Source organism: Mesoplodon mirus (genome assembly GCF_964341445.2).
Source record: "Mesoplodon mirus genome assembly, chromosome: 13".
Classification (NCBI taxonomy): domain Eukaryota; kingdom Metazoa; phylum Chordata; class Mammalia; order Artiodactyla; family Ziphiidae; genus Mesoplodon; species Mesoplodon mirus.
In genome coordinates, this window is record NC_138989.1 from 22,787,589 (window position 1) to 22,803,638 (window position 16,050).

The following is a 16,050-nucleotide window of genomic DNA, read 5'->3' on the forward strand; positions in this document are numbered from 1 at the left end:
TTTGGGGAGGGTCTGGGTGCCCTCTGATGAGAACATACACTTCTGTCACAGACACATACATCACACACATGCACACAGGCATCACATTTCACATGCCTCCATCACACCTGCACACATATGTATCACACACACACACCATACTTTCATACACTTTGGTGGGATTCACATGTACCCCAGATGAAGTAACTCCATTGTAAGCCAGCCTTTTCCTTGTCACTGATGGGGAAACCCAGGCCCAGAGCAACTGATGTCTGCACTCTTCCTTAATTGTGCTAAAGAGCTGACACCCCCTCTGAAGTCAGGAGACCTGGATTTGAATCCTAGCTCTTCCAACCACTGATGGGGTGCTTTAGGCAGATGACATCTCCTCTCTGCCTCAGTTTCTCCATCTGTAAAATGGTGATAAGAGTGGACACTGACTTTATGGGGTCAGCCCAGGTCTTCTCCCAGGGGGACTACGAGTGCCTGGGCCTCTTTTTTTCTCTCTGTAAAATGGGGATAATTGTGCCCACCTCACCCAGAGTGGTTTGAAGATTAAACCAAGAGACGGTGTGAAGTGGAGGTGAGGTGCCCTGCACACAGTGGCGTTCACTGCTCAGGAAGGCTTTGTTGCATGGATGGACCGTCCCTCGTGGCTCGGGAACTAGAACCCTCAAAAATGTCGAGAGGGGATGAGGCCCCCGCATCATTAGCCCAGGCTTGTTGGGTTTGGGTCCTGGCTGCGTCTGAGACCGTGGCCCGGCCTCAGCTCCCCACTTTGCAACACGTGGGAGGGCACCTCGAAACTGGCACCGCGCCCCCAAAAGGGCCACGCGGCGCAGGGCGCCAGGCTCAGGTGGGCACCTGGTGACCTTCCTGGCGGGGGCGCCCGGCCCCCCGGCCCCCCGGCCCCCCGGGGCTCCTTCCGGGTTGGCAGCGGCGGCGCAAGGGGCGGGGGGCCGCGCGGAGGGGCCGGGCGAGGCCGGGAACGCTCGCCCCCGCCCCGCGCCCGCCTCCCGCCCGCCCTCCCGCCGCTGCGCTGGGAACCGGGATCCGCGCGTCCTGGGCGGCTGGCTGCGCGGGCGGGGACGCCAGGCTGGAGGCGACGGCGAGGGGCCGCGCGCGGAGGGCGCCGGGCGCAACATGGGCGGCCCGCGGGCCTGGGCGCTGCTTTGCTTCGGGCTTCTGCTCCCGGGAGGCAGCGCCGCGTGGAGCGTTGGGGGAGCCCCGTTCTCTGCACGCAGGTAAGGGCTGCTCCCACCCCCCGCACCACCTCTATGCCCTGCCAGCCCGGGGTTGGGAAAGGGACTCCAGGCACCGCCCCCGCCCCAAACTCCGTGCAAGCCCGGGATTGGGAAAGGACCCGGTTCCCCACCTCATTGCCAGCCCGCGTTGGGGCAGGAACCCTGGGCCTCCCCGCTATCTGGCAGAAGCTCCAGGCCCTGCGGGGGTCACCTACTTCACGTATACAGAGCCGGCAGTCCCCCGACAGCCTTCTCCACCCCCCACCACTTCACCTCCAGAGCCGCAGGGGGTGGTTTCCCCCGAGGGAGGAAACCACCAAGACTTCCCCCACCCTCTCCCTAGGGCCCGCTTCCTGCACATAGGAGAAGCCCAGGGCACCCTCTAGCTGACACTTGGGGGACCCTCCCCACTTTACTCTGCTCCTGGCTTTTTTTTTAGTATCCCAGCTATTTCCCTCAAAGGAAGAAGACTGGGGTGGAGTTTCACAGACTGAGGGTCAGTGTCGGCCCCCAGGGACCTGGCATTTTGGACTGTGCTGGGAGCAAGTGCTCTGTCTTCCTGCTGCTCTCTGAGGAGCAGGGAGCATTCTATCTGGTGGTGTTTATGGAGCATCTCCCAATACCAGTGAGGGGGCCCTTTACGTGCAGTGTTCAAGGATTGAATGAGGTAGGGAACACTTGTCCCCATTTAGCAGATGAGCAAATTGAGGCCCCAGAGAATTAACATAATCTTCTAGGCTCATTGACCATTAATAGAAGAACTGGCATTCAAATCTGTGTCTTTCTGGCCTTGGTGACACTGTTTGAACCTACCCAGGCCCCTGTCCTGGCTGTAGCCCCTGCCCCTGCCCCTGCCCCTGCTGGGGTCCCTTTTCGAGGGCCAGCCGCCGCTCTTGTCTGAGGCAGACAATACGGAGTAGCCAGGCCTCTCCAGGCCTTTTCATCCCATTCAAAGGCCTGCCCGGCCCCTACCCCCTACGGGCTCAATTCTTTAATTCTTTTCAGAAATTCCCTTTTCCCAGTGGTCAGGGGCCAGCGTGCCCCCGCTGGGCTAGCAAGAGCAGGTGACATGGGCAGGGCTGGAGGGCAGAGGTGGCTGTGGCATCAGAGGCCAGAGGAGCAGTTGTCTTGAGACAGGGACGGACGGCTGGCAGATGTTACAGCCACCACCATGCATGCCGACCTGGGCTGGCATTTCACCTGTACCTATACCCTCCAGAATCTTCCCGACTGCCATGGGAGGCACACATTTTTATGGTCCTCATTTCATAGAGGAGGAAGATGAAGCTCAGAGAGGAGACATGACCTGCCTAGGGCGAGGATGTGAACGCCCAGGGTCCCCAGTGTCAAGCTCAGGATGATGGTTGAGAAGGCATAAGGCCTGGACTGCCCCTTCAGCCAGTCCACTGCCTCCCAGCCTGGGCTCCTTGGCCCCCCAGGACTTGCTATGTGGGAGCAGGATGGTGTCTGTGGGCAGGTATCTGGTGGTCACTGGGGACTGTCACCCCATCTGGTCATAGAAGGCTCACAGTGGCCTGAGCATCACAAAACCTCTGTAGGCAATGCTGTTGCTCCCATTTTACAGATAAGAAAACCAAGGCCTAGAGAGGAAAAGGCACCTCAATCTAAGTCAGTCAGTTTCCAGATCCAGTGTACTTTTCACCCCAGCAGCTCTCCTGGAGGAGGGCAAGCTTTTGTCAGCTTGGGGAGCTGAGAAAGGTTTGCAGGTTGTGGTTAAGAATTAGGGGCTCTGGCCTCAGATAGAGCAGGGTTTTATTCCTGGCTCTGTCACCCACTCAATGTGTGACCTCAGGCAGGTCTCTTCAGGGCCCCAGGTCTCAGTTCCCCTCTTCCCTCCCCTCATCCCCTGCACACAGGCCTGTTCTGAGGACAGTCCCCCATGGGAGGAACCAGTGCAGGGCCTGATGTACAGTGGTTCCTGCTATGACCAACATTGAGTGAGGGGAGGGACCCCTTAGCCAAGGAATCTGTGGTTCTTGGCTGCCAGGACCTCCCCTTGTGGCCCCGTCCCAGCATCATTGGAGACGGCATGGGGATGTTGCTCCCCATCAGCCCTCCCTCCACCCCTATCCCAGTGCCCCAGGCACCCCTTGGCAGCCAAGAGACCAGAGGGAGAAAAGAGGCTTTGTGCCTGGGGAGGGGGAGGCCCGGGAAGGCATCCAAGGGGCCGCCCCCAGGCCCAAGAATGTGGCAAGACTTTGAGACCCCCGGAACCAGGGTGTCCAGGGCTGTGCAGAGCTGCCTGGTCTTGCCCTTGCCCCTATCTGCCCCCTCAGTCCCTGCTGGGGGTGCTTCCTGCCCCTCTGAGGGCCCTTCCAGCCTTTAATGACCCATCTCAGTGTCTCAGTGCTGTGGCTCTAGAGTTGAAGCCGTCACGGGTGTCCTGGTCCAGGCTTCTTCCCCTGCAGTACTGGCTTCCTTTGGGCAAATCCAAGAGTCAAGGAGAGTGGAGAATTTTCTTCCCCACCCCCTCCCTTGGGAGCTCAGATCCCAGCGCTATACCCACAGGGGTGACCTGGGTAAGTGACTTCTCTTGGGGCCTCAGTTTCCACTTGGTAAAATGCAGAGCCTGACAATCCCTATCCCAAAGTCAAGGGGAGGACCTTGTGCAGAAGGTACAGTGCTGGTGTCCCTCAGGGAAGGCCCTGGACCACAGCTGCCTGGTGTGGGCCCTATGTCACGGTCCAGGAACAAGAACTACCAAAAGCTGTCAGCACTGCGCTAAGGGCTCTGCATGAAACCTCCCTTGCAGGAGGAGTGTCTGCTGTCCCCATTTGCAGATGGACAAAGTGAGGCCCCGAGCTGGTCAGGGCCTTGTCCAAGGTCACCAACTTAGGAAGCAGCAGAGCCAGTGTGTGGGGTTCGCCTCTGGTGTGGGGTTCGGGCTCTGTTCACCCCACCCCCACCCTGTGGGTCTTCTTTCTTTCCTCTCCTTTTCATAGCGGCCCTTGGCCCCCAGCCCGCTTGGCTGCCTCCTGCAATTAGCCCCTATCACTGTTCCGGATCACAGCCCTGGGCCTCGTGGAGACAAAGTCCCCTGAGCTCCTCATGGCAGGGGGTGGAGGGCAGATGCGGGGGGGGGGCCCTCGTGGGGGCGGCCAGTGCCAGGCCGAGCTGGTCTGGCCTGTTTTCTCTCCTCCCGGCAGCCTCTGGAGGCCCAGGAGGTGCTGAGTGGGCAGAAGTGGCAGGCCCAGGAGAGGTGCTGCCTCCTCCCAGCCCCTGCCATTGTCCCATCCCACAGGAGGTAAGCCAGCGTCATCCAGTTCCTGGGCAGCTTGTCACAAACCACACCCCAGAAAAGAAGCTCCCAAGGGCAGCAGGATGGGGGCGGGGCCTCCAAGGACTGCACCCATCTCTGGGAACCTGGGTCCTGGCTCCTCTGCCCAGGGCCACTGTCTGTTCTCAGTCATTCAGCAAACCTCTCTGAGCGCCCCCGGGCTGAGCCCCATACTGGCTTGGTCCCTGCCAGCGCCCTCCCCCAGCACCATCGGGGGAGGAAAAAGCTCAGGGCTGCTGTGAGTGGCTGAGGGGGGCCCCTGCAGGTGCCCAACTGTGCCCAGAGTCTCAGGACTGAGACCCAGAGGATGAATAGGAGTTTGCTGGAGCAGGGAGAGGGCTTTCCAGGCAGAGGGAATCTCCTATGCAAAGATCTGAAGTGGGGAGAAGACATGCATGGGAGGGAGGGCAGGAAGGAGGAAGAGCAGCAGCGCAAGTGTGCAGGACCCAGCGGTCAGGGCTTGCAGGGCGACGGGCAGCGTGGTGGGCTCTGGACTTCAGGCCAGCAGCGCCCCTGGAAAGTGGCCGGAGGGGTGGGCGGGTGGCGGAGCCAGGCTAGGACCCTGTGGAGGAGCTCGGGCTTATCCTGGCAGCAGTGGGGCTGGATCTTCAAGGCCACGGAGGGGCAGCATGTAATTATTGGTGACCCCCCCAGGTGGAGGGCACGAGGGGCTGACCTTGAACCCCACCTGGCCAGAGTGTCCCCTCCTGTCTAAAATGTCTGCTAGCCGGCCATCAGCTCCGTGTCTCCTAAGCAGGGGATTCAAGCAAACTCCAGCTGGTCGGAAATAAACCAGGGAACCAGGCAGCAACTCACATGGGGGAGATTTTAAGTAAGTAAGAAGAAGAAAAAAATTGTTTTCTCTGGCTCCCCCGTGGTCAGAAGAATTGCTAGGGCAATTGTGGGCAGTCACAGGCCCGCCTCCCCCAGTCCAGTCCAGGGGCTGGGCATGGGGGGGGTGTGCACACTTGTGTGTGAAGGTGCATGGCCCTGTGTCTGCAGGTGTGGGCCCGAGTGCAAGTTGGACAGTCATTTCTGTGGTTATGTGTCCTGCCAGATTGATCTTGGTCTGATTGCGTGCTGTAGTGTGTGTGTGCGTGCGCACGCTTCTGTAGGTCTGTGTGTGCACATGGACACGTGTCTGGAAGTTGTATATGTGAGCCTGTGTGCTTTCATGTCTGCATGTGTGTGTGCATATTGATGTGTATGCATGTGTGTGTCTGTACACTGGCATGGAGTCTTCAGTCCGTGCCCAGGGCCCTCCTCCTGTGTCCCACGCTCTGGCCGTCCTCTGCCCAGGTTGCTCCCTCCCTCCCTCCTTCCTCCACTCACAGAGCCCCTGGGCTAGCCTGGGGGACATCACACAGGCTCAGGGAGCCCCTGAGTCCCCCTGAACTTGTACCCCAAGTTTTATGCATTTTTGGAGGGAGGAGCGACAACTCACATCAGTCTCCAAAGGGGCTTATGTCCCCCCCAAACAAGATCCCAGTGGGTTTTAAACCACAGCTCTGGGGACCCAGAGGCTCTAACGGGTGGGGGGCCTTTTTTTTTTAATATCTTTATTGGAGTATAATTGCTTTACAGTGGTGTGTTAGTTTCTGCTTTATAACAAAGTGAATCAACTATACATATACATATGTCCCCATATCTCCTCCCTCTTGCGTGTCTCCCTCCCACCCTCCCTATCCCACCCCTCTAGGTGGTCACAAAGCATGGAGCTGATCTCCCTATGCGATGCAGCTGCTTCCCACTAGCTATCTATTTTACATTTGGTAGTGTATATAAGGCCATGCCACTCTCTCACTTCGTCCCAGCTTACCTTTCCCACTCCCCGTGTCCTCAAGTCCATTCTCTACGTCTGCGTCTTTATTCCTGTCCTGCCCCTAGGTTCTTCAGAACCTTTTTTTTTTTTTTTAATATGGAATGCTTCACGAATTTGCGTGTCATCCTAGCGCAGGGGCCATGCTAATCTTCTCTGTATCGTTTCAATTTTAGTATATGTGCTGCCGAAGCAAGCACTGGGGGGCCTTTTTGAAATGCATCTTTTTAAACGTATAAAATCCCCACTTGCTCATTAGGAGAAACATTTCCAGCCTGTGGTTAAGAGCACAAGCCCTGGGGTTAGAAAAAGCTGAGTTCCAACCGTGACTGTGTCGCTCATCGTGGGTGCCCAGGGCACATCCCAGACCCCAGAGCCTCAGTCTTCCCATCTGTAAAGTGGCACTTATAGTTAGGTGTGTGGAAGGCCCTGGGCACAGCTCCTGGCATGGTAAACGGAGGCTACTGTGAGCACAGCGGACTGAGTGGATGGAACTCATCTAGGCATGTGATTTTTCCTCACTTAATACACACATAGGGAATTCCCTGGCGTCCAGCAGTTAGGACTCCGTGCTTTCACTGCCAAGGGCCGGGGTTCAATCCCTGGTTGGGGAATTAAGGTCCCACAAGCCGCATAGCGTGGCCAAATAAAAATTAAAAAAAAATACACACATAGCTTTATATGTACACACATTTACAGTCTTTTGGCTTTCTCTGCTTTTCATGTATTAATAGAAATGTCATTCTCTTGGTCCACACATACTTTTTCCCCCTTAAGCAGGCACATGGAGACCTCGGACTCTGTCACAGCACCTGGTTCTCTGTGTCTAGGGGTCCCACTTAGGCTGTTCCAGTTTTGCGCCATTCCTGACAGTGCTGTAACAAGCGCCTGGCACCTCTGCTGTGGGTTCCCTGGCTGAGGGCTCTTTTGAGCTCCTGCCCCATCACTGGACTGATCAGAGCCACCCTTCTCTGGCTTTCCCACCTCCGTGCGGTCGGCCAGGGTGTTTCCTCCTCTTGGACTGATTTCAGTATGACACAGAACGGTGAAGGGACTTCTGCAGAGTCCCATAGCGAGTTTGTCAACTGGTCCCCGCCAAAGACTTTCTCCTTCAGGTGGGCTGGGTGGGGGTGGGGCCGCAGCTGCAGGGCTGGGTTTCCGAGGTGGCAGGCACCTCTGTGATGGCTGGGACATTCCAGGTGCTCATTGGCCCTCAGCCCTGCACGGGGTCACGGGCCTGTGTTTTTTTGCTGGTGCTGGGAAAGGAGTGACTGTTTCAGGTGACCCTTCTCAGCTTGAGCCCCCACCCCACCAGACTTTCCTTTGTGGCCTGGAGCCCAGGGTCAGCAGGTTCCCAGGCTGAGGCCTTCACAGATCCACAGACCGTGGCTCAGGTGGTGGGGAGGAGACGGGAGCTGATGGGGCCTCTGGGATGGAGGTGGGGGCCAGGCTGAGCCGTCCACATTCCTGGGTTCAAATCCAGATCCGCCATGCACCAGCTCTTTAACATGAACAATTGTCTTCCCCTCCCTGAGCCTCAGTTTACCCCTCTGTTAAATGGGGGGGGGGTTCTGGTTCACTGTGGGAAGATGATGTAAATACCTTTAGCGTACAGTAGGTGCTCAGTATGTGCAGTGCAAGATGATTATTTGTTGGCATTTGAAAAAGTCAGTCCTCCATGCTTGGGATATTGATTGTGCATCCCAGCTGTCACACAGAGGGGACCTAAGGATAAGTGAGACAGAGCCTCTTTCTCACATGCCTCAGGGAGGGAGGGGGGGGCAGACATGAATCACCAGCTTAATTCAGCATGACAGGGATACAGAGCGCTTAGGACCCCAGGCAGGGAACCATCGCTTCTACTGAGATGGGGGTGGAGGTGGAAGAGGACAAGGGAAGAGGTGGCAGCACAGCGGGGCTTCGAAGGTAGGAGGTGTCAGGAGGAGAATTGGGGGAAGGGTGCTGCAGGCATCAGGTCCAGCACGAGCAAAGGCCTGGAGGTGAGGGATCCACAGCAGGAGTGGGAGCAGGAGACTTGGAGGGCTGAGGGTAGGGCTAGGCAAGGGACACTGCCAGGTTTCCACTGTCTGACCCTCCCTCTGGGGAGAGAGTGAGGGGAAAGACACTCACTCACTGCCCTTGTCCAGGTGGGAGGTGGGAGGCAGTGGTGGCCTGGACGGGTCAGGGTTGGAAAGGAGATGCTGAGGAGGAAGAGCCCCAGTCAAGATGCCCTGCTCCCGTCTGGCCCCCTGCAGCTCATTCCCCAAGACCTCCGAGAGCACCCAGCACAGCTGTCCCCTCCAGGGTTCTGGAATTCACTGCTCAGCCACTTCAGCTCAGAGACTCCCTCCAGGGCCCAAAGAACTTGGAGAACTTAGGGGTCTCCCTGCCTGGAGACTCGGGGCTCCCAGAGAGAACATGGGCTGCGAGTGGCACCTGAGCTTCCTCTCTGCTGGTCTGTTTCAGGAACTGGTGCTCATACATGGTGACCCGCACCATCTCGTGCCATGTGCAGAATGGCACCTACCTGCAGCGCGTGCTGCAGAATTGCCCCTGGCCCATGAGCTGCCCTGGGAACAGGTGAGCGAGACCGCGTGGTGCAGGAGCTGCTGGCGTTCCCGCTGTCGGCACGGCCTGGTCAAAGAGCTGGTGCTGGGGCTGAGACCCCGTGCAGGAGATGCTTGGGACCCCAAGGGTGGGCGGACAAAGGGACCATTATCCATTCCCAGCGCCTCCCCTTGGCTCTTGGGCCTTCCTGGGGGAGGGATTCCAGCATTCACCTGCACGCCTTCGCTCAGTGAGCGTTCACCGCTGGGGACAATCTAGCCCAGCTCGCAAGGGCTTCCTGTCCAGTTGGTTTCTAGATTTCCCCGGCTGGGGGCTGGGGAGGGAATGGAAGGGCTGAGGCCCAGAATGCACGAGGAAAGAGGCTCCAGAGGGACCTGGAGGTGGCAGAGGACCCTGGAGGCTCTGGGCTTGTCCCCATGGATGGTGGGAGGGATGGCGGAAGGCCCATCTGAACCAGGCCACGTGGGCACTCTTTCAGCTACAGAACCGTGGTGAGACCCACATACAAGGTGATGTACAAGACGGTGACAGCCCGCGAGTGGAGGTGCTGCCCTGGGCGCTCGGGGTCCAGCTGCGAGGAAGGTAGGACTGCCCCAAGCGCAGACCAGGTGCCTCCCCTCAGGTCTGTGGGAGGGAGCTGTAAACCGTCGCTGAGTCGGCAGGTGCTCAAGGGCGCAGCGCCACACTTACCGGGGCTGCTGCACAGAGCTGCCGACCAGACACAGCTCGGCCACAGTGGGTGTCTGCTCTCCCACGGGTGTTGACCACCTGCCTCTTGGGACACTGTCAGGACCCCTGGAGGAATTTCATACATGCTGGGTAGCTCACGTCTTAGGTCACACATCCCAAGCCTTTCCTCCAAACTTGGGGACATTTCCATGGGAGGTGGTAACGGTGCAGGGAAGCAAAGCACCACTTAGTGCAGTGGGTCAGCAAGGTCGGGATGGCTACACCCAGTCTGCAGGTGAGGAAAACAAGGCTGTGTGATGGGCACACAGCTCCTAAGTGGCAGGATTCGAACCCAGGTCTGCCTGGCTTCTCCCAGGCCCTCAGGGATGGGAGGACTCAGCTGGGCACCCTGTGTGTGGAGTGTGTCCCAGGCAGAGGCCCCCCTCTCACCCACCACCTTCTCTGCGTGCAGCTTGGTGGTTTGGGGCCAAGCACCCAGCAGGGGCGCAGAGGAGGCAGCCCGCCCCTCCCCTGGCCACACAGCTACCGGCAGCGCCGTCTCCTCGAGGGCGCCTACCTTTGCTGAGGGATCCAGGCTGCATCCACCCTCACTGCCTGGCTGAACCCAGTGTGCTCCGAAGAATGTCCAGAAAGAGGATGGACTGGCCTAGAGCCAGCCTGAGAACCAGGCCCGTAGGCCCCTCAATAGAAAGAGGAATTCGGGGCCCCCAAGTAGCACATTAATGTGACTATCGGTGGAAAGATGCATTCTGATTCCAGAAACACCGATGTGTGAAACACAGCCTCCGAATAAAGGGAAGGTGATGCTTATAGCGCCATTCATAGGTGTTTCTTGAGAGATTTACACACTTCACCTCCCTGAGACCCCACAGCAGCCCCGGTTCACAGATGGGGCAACGGAAGCCAGAGAGGTGAAGTCACACGGGGTGGGGGCAGACTCCCCATGGAGTGGGGCAGGGAGGGAGCCTGGTGGTTTCCATGTGGGGTGGGAGAGCCCCCAGCACAGCGGGGGAGGAGCAGGGCAGCCAGAGGGAGGGGGGAGCTGCCCGACGTCCAGCAGGGGTCCAGTACAGAGAGGCAGCCCTTTTTACAGTTGGAGAAACTGAGGCTCAGAGAGGTGAGGGGGTTGGCCTGGGGTCACTCAGTAATGTGAGAGCTGGGACTGGGACCAGCCTGACCAAGCATCCATGTGTCAGTGCCTCCAGGCCTTGGGGCTGGATGGCAGGGAAAGAGACTGGCTGAGACTCTCACCAAGGCAGATGTGGGAGGCTGGGAGGGGCACACAGGGAGGGAAGGGAGGGGGCCAGGAACAGCGCCCTCCCCTGCATGCTGGGAGGAAGAGGGGGAGGCAGAAGGGCCCCAGGGGCAGGAGGGGAGCCAGCCAGGGGGATCTGTTGCCAAGGAGGCCACAGAGGAGCTGGTGGTAAGGAGGGGGCGAGTCCCCAGGGTGTGGGGCCCCCTGGGTGCAGAGCGCCTGCCCATACATAGGCCACTCTGTCCCTGGCTCCCCTCCCAAGGGCAAACCTTCCCAGGTCTATGGGGCCATCGTGGAGCAGGTGGCGGCAGCGCCCATGCCCTTGAGTGCAGCAGCTGTAGGCTGTGCATCCACGACCAAGCCAAGGGTTGGGGCTCTGCCGCGGGGGTGAGGTGGGGGTGCGAGACAAGGACTGGGGCCGGGCCAACCCTGACGTCTCCCTCGGCAGGGCCTTGGGGTTCCAGCCTGGGGACGGGCCAGCTCTGCCACACACCAGCTGTGTGGTCTTGGGCCGGGTACTCCCCGTGCACCGTGCGAGTCGTTGTGCAGGGGTATCGGGCCGGGGGTGGGGGAGGCTGCAGTTCAGGCGGCACTTGTCTCGTGCCCACTCAGAGGGAGGGGCACCTTCTCTAAAGGGCACCAAGCTGCCTTGTGTTCTTGCAACACCTAGGGCTCTCCTGCCCTGGGCCTCAGTGTCCTCACCTGTGAAATGGGCAGGATCATACAGTCGGCCTCCCAGGGATGTTGCAAGGGTGAAACGAAGCAGGTGGCGCCACAGCCCATGGAGGGCAGCACGTGGCGTGATGCCCAATGGGACAGGAAGGGCCTCTCCACACCCATGAGGTTGGAGCCGAGTAAAGGGATGCCAAGGCCTGGATATTCTAGAAAACTGCTCTGCTGGGGCCCTGGGAATGGGAACGGGGAAGCATGAGGACATTGCTGACCCATGCTGGACCCTGCCCTTCCTATGACAGCCAGCTTCAGGCTGGGATCCCCCAGCTGTTTTCCCTGCTGGTGACTGCCCTCGCGGTCTGTCCGGTGTTGTGACATGACCTGAGGTCAAAGAGCTGCGTCACTAGGGGTGACAGGGCCCAGAGTGAGCTGAAGAGGGAAAGGAAACACCTATCATTCCAGAATCCAGCCTTGGATCAGCCGTGCTCTGCTGTGTGACCTGGGGCAAGTCACTTCACCTCTCTGAACCCCGTCTCTATCTGAAAGTCACCTCAGATGGAGAAGTGCCTGCCTCACACCTTATTAAGAGGATCAGAGACATGCCTCCAGCATAGCTACTTAATAAATGTTTTCCTCTCCCCTTTGGCCCCCTGTGCTGGGGAGTCTGCCCTGCCTCCCAGCTCTGAGACCCCATTTCTCAGTCAGCTGCTCAGCAAACAGGCCTCTACTCTCTGGACTTGATGTTTGTGAGGCCAGCAGACTTCATGGCTTTTAGCTCTGGTTTTCCCATCTGTACAGTGGGAGTGTTCACTCTGTGATAATGAGTGAGGATGGCTTCTTTGATGTTCTTGACAACCGTGAGGAAGGGGCTAGAATGGGCCCCTTTTTACAAATGGAGAAACTGAGGCTCAGAGAGGTGAGGGGGTTGGCCTGGGGTCACTCAGTATGTGAGAGCTGGGACTGGGACCAGTCTGACCAAGCGTCCATCTGCCAGTGCCTCCAGGCCTTGGGGCTGGATGGCAGGGAGAAGACTGGCCCAGGCTCTCACCTGGCTGCCTGCTACCACCAGAAACAACGGGCAAGGAATGGCCAAGGCCAGAATGCATCACGTGGGCTGGTCCTGATCCCCTGAGTGGCCTGGACTGTTGGGCTCTGCTGAGGGTAGGGCTGTAGTGATCACCCTGCCTCTAGGGGCTCCCCGCAGACCGATCTCTCACCCAACAACCCCATTGTCCAGATGATGCAAGTGAGGCTCAGAGAGGGTATAGGTCTCACACAAGGTCACACAGCAAGTAAACATCATGGCTGGGATTCTCCCAAAGGCTCTGACCTGAGGTCTGCAATGTTGCCCTGCCTCAGACCCTCCTGCAGTCATAATGATGTAGACTTTATGACTGCCACTGACATAAAGGGGGAGGAAAGCTGCCACTGTCCTCTGTGCTGGGCACCATGATTTGTACTCACCTGCATCGTGCCATCATGTCACGGTACAGAAGGTCCAGCTGTGGAAACTGAGGCTGGGAGAGAGGAGTGCCTTGCTCTGGGTCACAGCTGGATTCAAAGCCCTTCAGTCTGACCAGAGCCGAGGTCTTTCCTCTGCAGCAGTGCTGGCCAAGGACTTCGTGGGGCACATGTTCAGACAGCTGGGACTGATGGGAGCCAGCCTCAGTCCCAGCTCCTCCCAGATAGAAAGATAGAGGAGAGGGGGCTCCCTCACCTTCCCCTCCCCATGGGCTCCCCCAGAGCTGGGCAGCCTCCACTTTCCCCCTCACTGTTCCCATCTGCCCCTCACACCTGTCCCTTCCCCATCCGTGGACCCCCACAGCCCTTGTCTTATGTGGTGGGAAACAGCAAGGGAAGAAGTTTGCCCAGGGTCACACAGTAAAAAAGCTTAAAAGCAGACGGAGATTCCAGCCCAGCACTTCCTGGGCCCCTCGGCCTCTCCACCATCCAGGGCTGGGCCCTTCCCAAACATGGCTCTTGTGCTCTAACCAAATGCCAGGTGCAGTGCCAAGCCTGTGCCTTACTCTGCCGATTCAGAATCCTGCAGGTTAAATGCTGCTGGAATTTGCCCATATCTGCCACCCATCTACTCCACTCCTGTCTGGGAGGCTCAGTGGCCCCCACCTCTGACTCCCACCAGTGTATCCTCCACCCCCAGCCGGGAGGCTCCCCCTCTGCCCTCCCAGCTGCCCCAGCGAGGTGCCCCAGCCTCACCCTCCCTCCGTTTTGCCCGGGGCCCACTATGGCCTTCTCTCCCACCCCAGAGCCTGGGCAGTGGCTGTCCTCTCTGCCTGTAACCTTCTTGGCGCTCCCGCCTGGCTCCAAGGATCCCCACCCTTTCATCACTAATCCTGTCTCTCTGGTTCCTGGAACGGGTCTGGCATTAAGTGGGTGCATGGGAAATGAGTGGGAACCTCATTTTACCCACAGAGGGACCAGGACAGACAGACCAGGGCTTCCCAGAGGGCTGCTGGAGAGTTCTTGGAGCTCCCAGCCCCAGCCCTGACCCCAAACCCTGGCTCAGGCCAACAGTAGCAAATATTTACATTTGCAAAGTAAATTCCCAGGAGGGGAGCTGGGCTGGGGCAGGGGAGGCTGCGCTCATGTGGTCTGTGGTCACTGGACCCAACAGACCTCGGGGGAGGGTTATGAAGGCATAAGCCCCTCGGAGAGAAAGTCAGAACTGGAGCCCAGGGACACCGCCAACGTCTCACACCCCCGTTCCCAGCTGAGGGTGGGATTTAAACACCATCCTCCGCTCCCCTCTTCTCCTGCCCTGGCCCTGCCGTGTGGACGGGCAGCCTCTCCTCTCCAGGCCTCCGTGTTCTCATGAGGATCTGTTGAGAAGGAACATGAGACACTGGGCAGAGGGAAGGGCGGCTGCTTAGGGGGGCACAGGGCTAGAAACTGCAGATGGCACTGGCCTTGTGGAGGTCAAGATGGAGTGAATAGAGCTTGTTGGTGGGGGGCTTTGGTGGGTTCCCTGGTCTGTCCAGGAAGGCTTTCTGGAGGAGGTGACATGGGGGCAGTGGCTGTGGGGATGAGGAGGCAGTGCGCGCGCGCACGCGTGTGTGTGTGTGTATGTGTGTGTAGGGCTGGCCGGGACCTCCCAGATGGTGGGAAGTGGCCCACAGTCAGGGTCCCAGGGTAGAGCCAGGGTTTGTGGTCCTGGGACTAGCAGGGAGCTCCTTGGAGGTCAAGGTTGGAGCTGGGGAGGGGCCCTTCAGTGTGGACCACCAGGCTAGGGTGATGGGGGCTCTCAGCCCACTGGGGCCCGCTCCAGGGGCCCTGGCTCAACACCAGTGGGAGGGATGTGACATTTTTATCCCACAGGAGACCTCCCCTAGCCCTAGGCTTTTTACATACTGGAATTTTGTGTGGTATAGGGCCATTTACAACCTGGTTCATCCCTTAAAGTATTTCTGTCCGTTTATTAGAATTTAGGGGGAGCTTGGGGGGCCATTTTTTGTGAATCTTGAATCCAGAACCAATATTTTCTGGTCTTTTTGACAGTTTTTGTTATTTAAACTTTCTTTTTTTTTTTTTTTAATTTTAACTCACAATTTCTTTGAGCCAGTTATGTCTGCACTGCTGGTCAGACCATGCTTTCATTAGTTTTTCTAGTTCTTTCTGACTCCCAGTGAAATGTCCCAAAGCAAGTGAGTTGAAAAAGAATTTCCAACCATATGTTCACAGATTAAAAACTCGGGGACCCTCTGGCATGACATTAGAACCCTTATGTTCATTTTCAAGACAGTCATGTCTGCCGTCCACATTATTTTGCCTTTTATTTTGTTTGCTTGCTTTAAATTCATTTTCAGCCAGTGATTCATGCATTCCTCAACAAGAGGCTTAGTGAAGCCCTGAGGCCCTACTGCGCGCCGGGCACTTTCCCCAGCCACTCACAAGACGGACGAGGTCCCTGCCTGGTGGAGTTCACGTTCCAGCCAAGGAGGGAGGAAGATCAGACTGGGGAACTGGCAAGCAGATAACATGTTACAGGGTGGAAAGTGCCATGGAAAAAATGGAAGACGATAGCAGGGTGGTGGGGAGGATGGGCAGGGCGGACGCTCTGCCCAACTTCATCCCAGAGAAAACCCAAATTTCCATGGGGTTGGAGGGACGGCCTCTTTTTTTGGTCGACTTCCTGGAAGCAGTCATCCAGTGGCCTTTTACATCTTCACCTGGGAGCAGAGGGGATGAGGAGGGCTCACCGAGGCTGTTCTTCTCAGGAAGCATTCTTGATGGGCGCCGGGCCTCCCTGCCTCTGCCGAGGGGAACCTGGGGGACTTGCAGTGCCAGGTGGCCCAGGAGAGAGGAGGACGGGCCCTGGAGTTAGACTAACCTGGGTTCCAGTCCAGGCTCCAGCCTTCAGCTGGGTGACCAGTCTCTTTACCTCTCTGCCTTGTTCCCCCCCCAAAGGGAAATATTCATATTCACTCATCCATTTATCTGAGCATGGGGTGGGGGGGGCAGAGGGGTGGTAATACCAAGCTACTCTGTGCCCCAGTTTCCCCATCTG

General features: G+C 58.1%; 1 protein-coding gene across 2 annotated transcripts in view; it reads left to right on the forward strand.

The window, feature by feature from the left end:
• Positions 1 to 1,054: 1,054 nt before the first annotated feature.
• EMID1 (EMI domain containing 1) overlaps positions 1,055 to 16,050 on the forward strand; it is a 40,898-nt gene continuing 25,902 nt past the window's right edge. For both annotated transcript variants that reach the window (XM_082641257.1, XM_082641258.1), the window contains exons 1-3: positions 1,055 to 1,223; positions 8,807 to 8,920; positions 9,387 to 9,490. In XM_082641257.1, the coding sequence (XP_082497383.1) occupies positions 1,123 to 1,223; positions 8,807 to 8,920; positions 9,387 to 9,490 (319 nt within the window). In that variant the 5' untranslated portion in view covers positions 1,055 to 1,122. The remainder of the gene's footprint in view (positions 1,224 to 8,806; positions 8,921 to 9,386; positions 9,491 to 16,050) is intronic.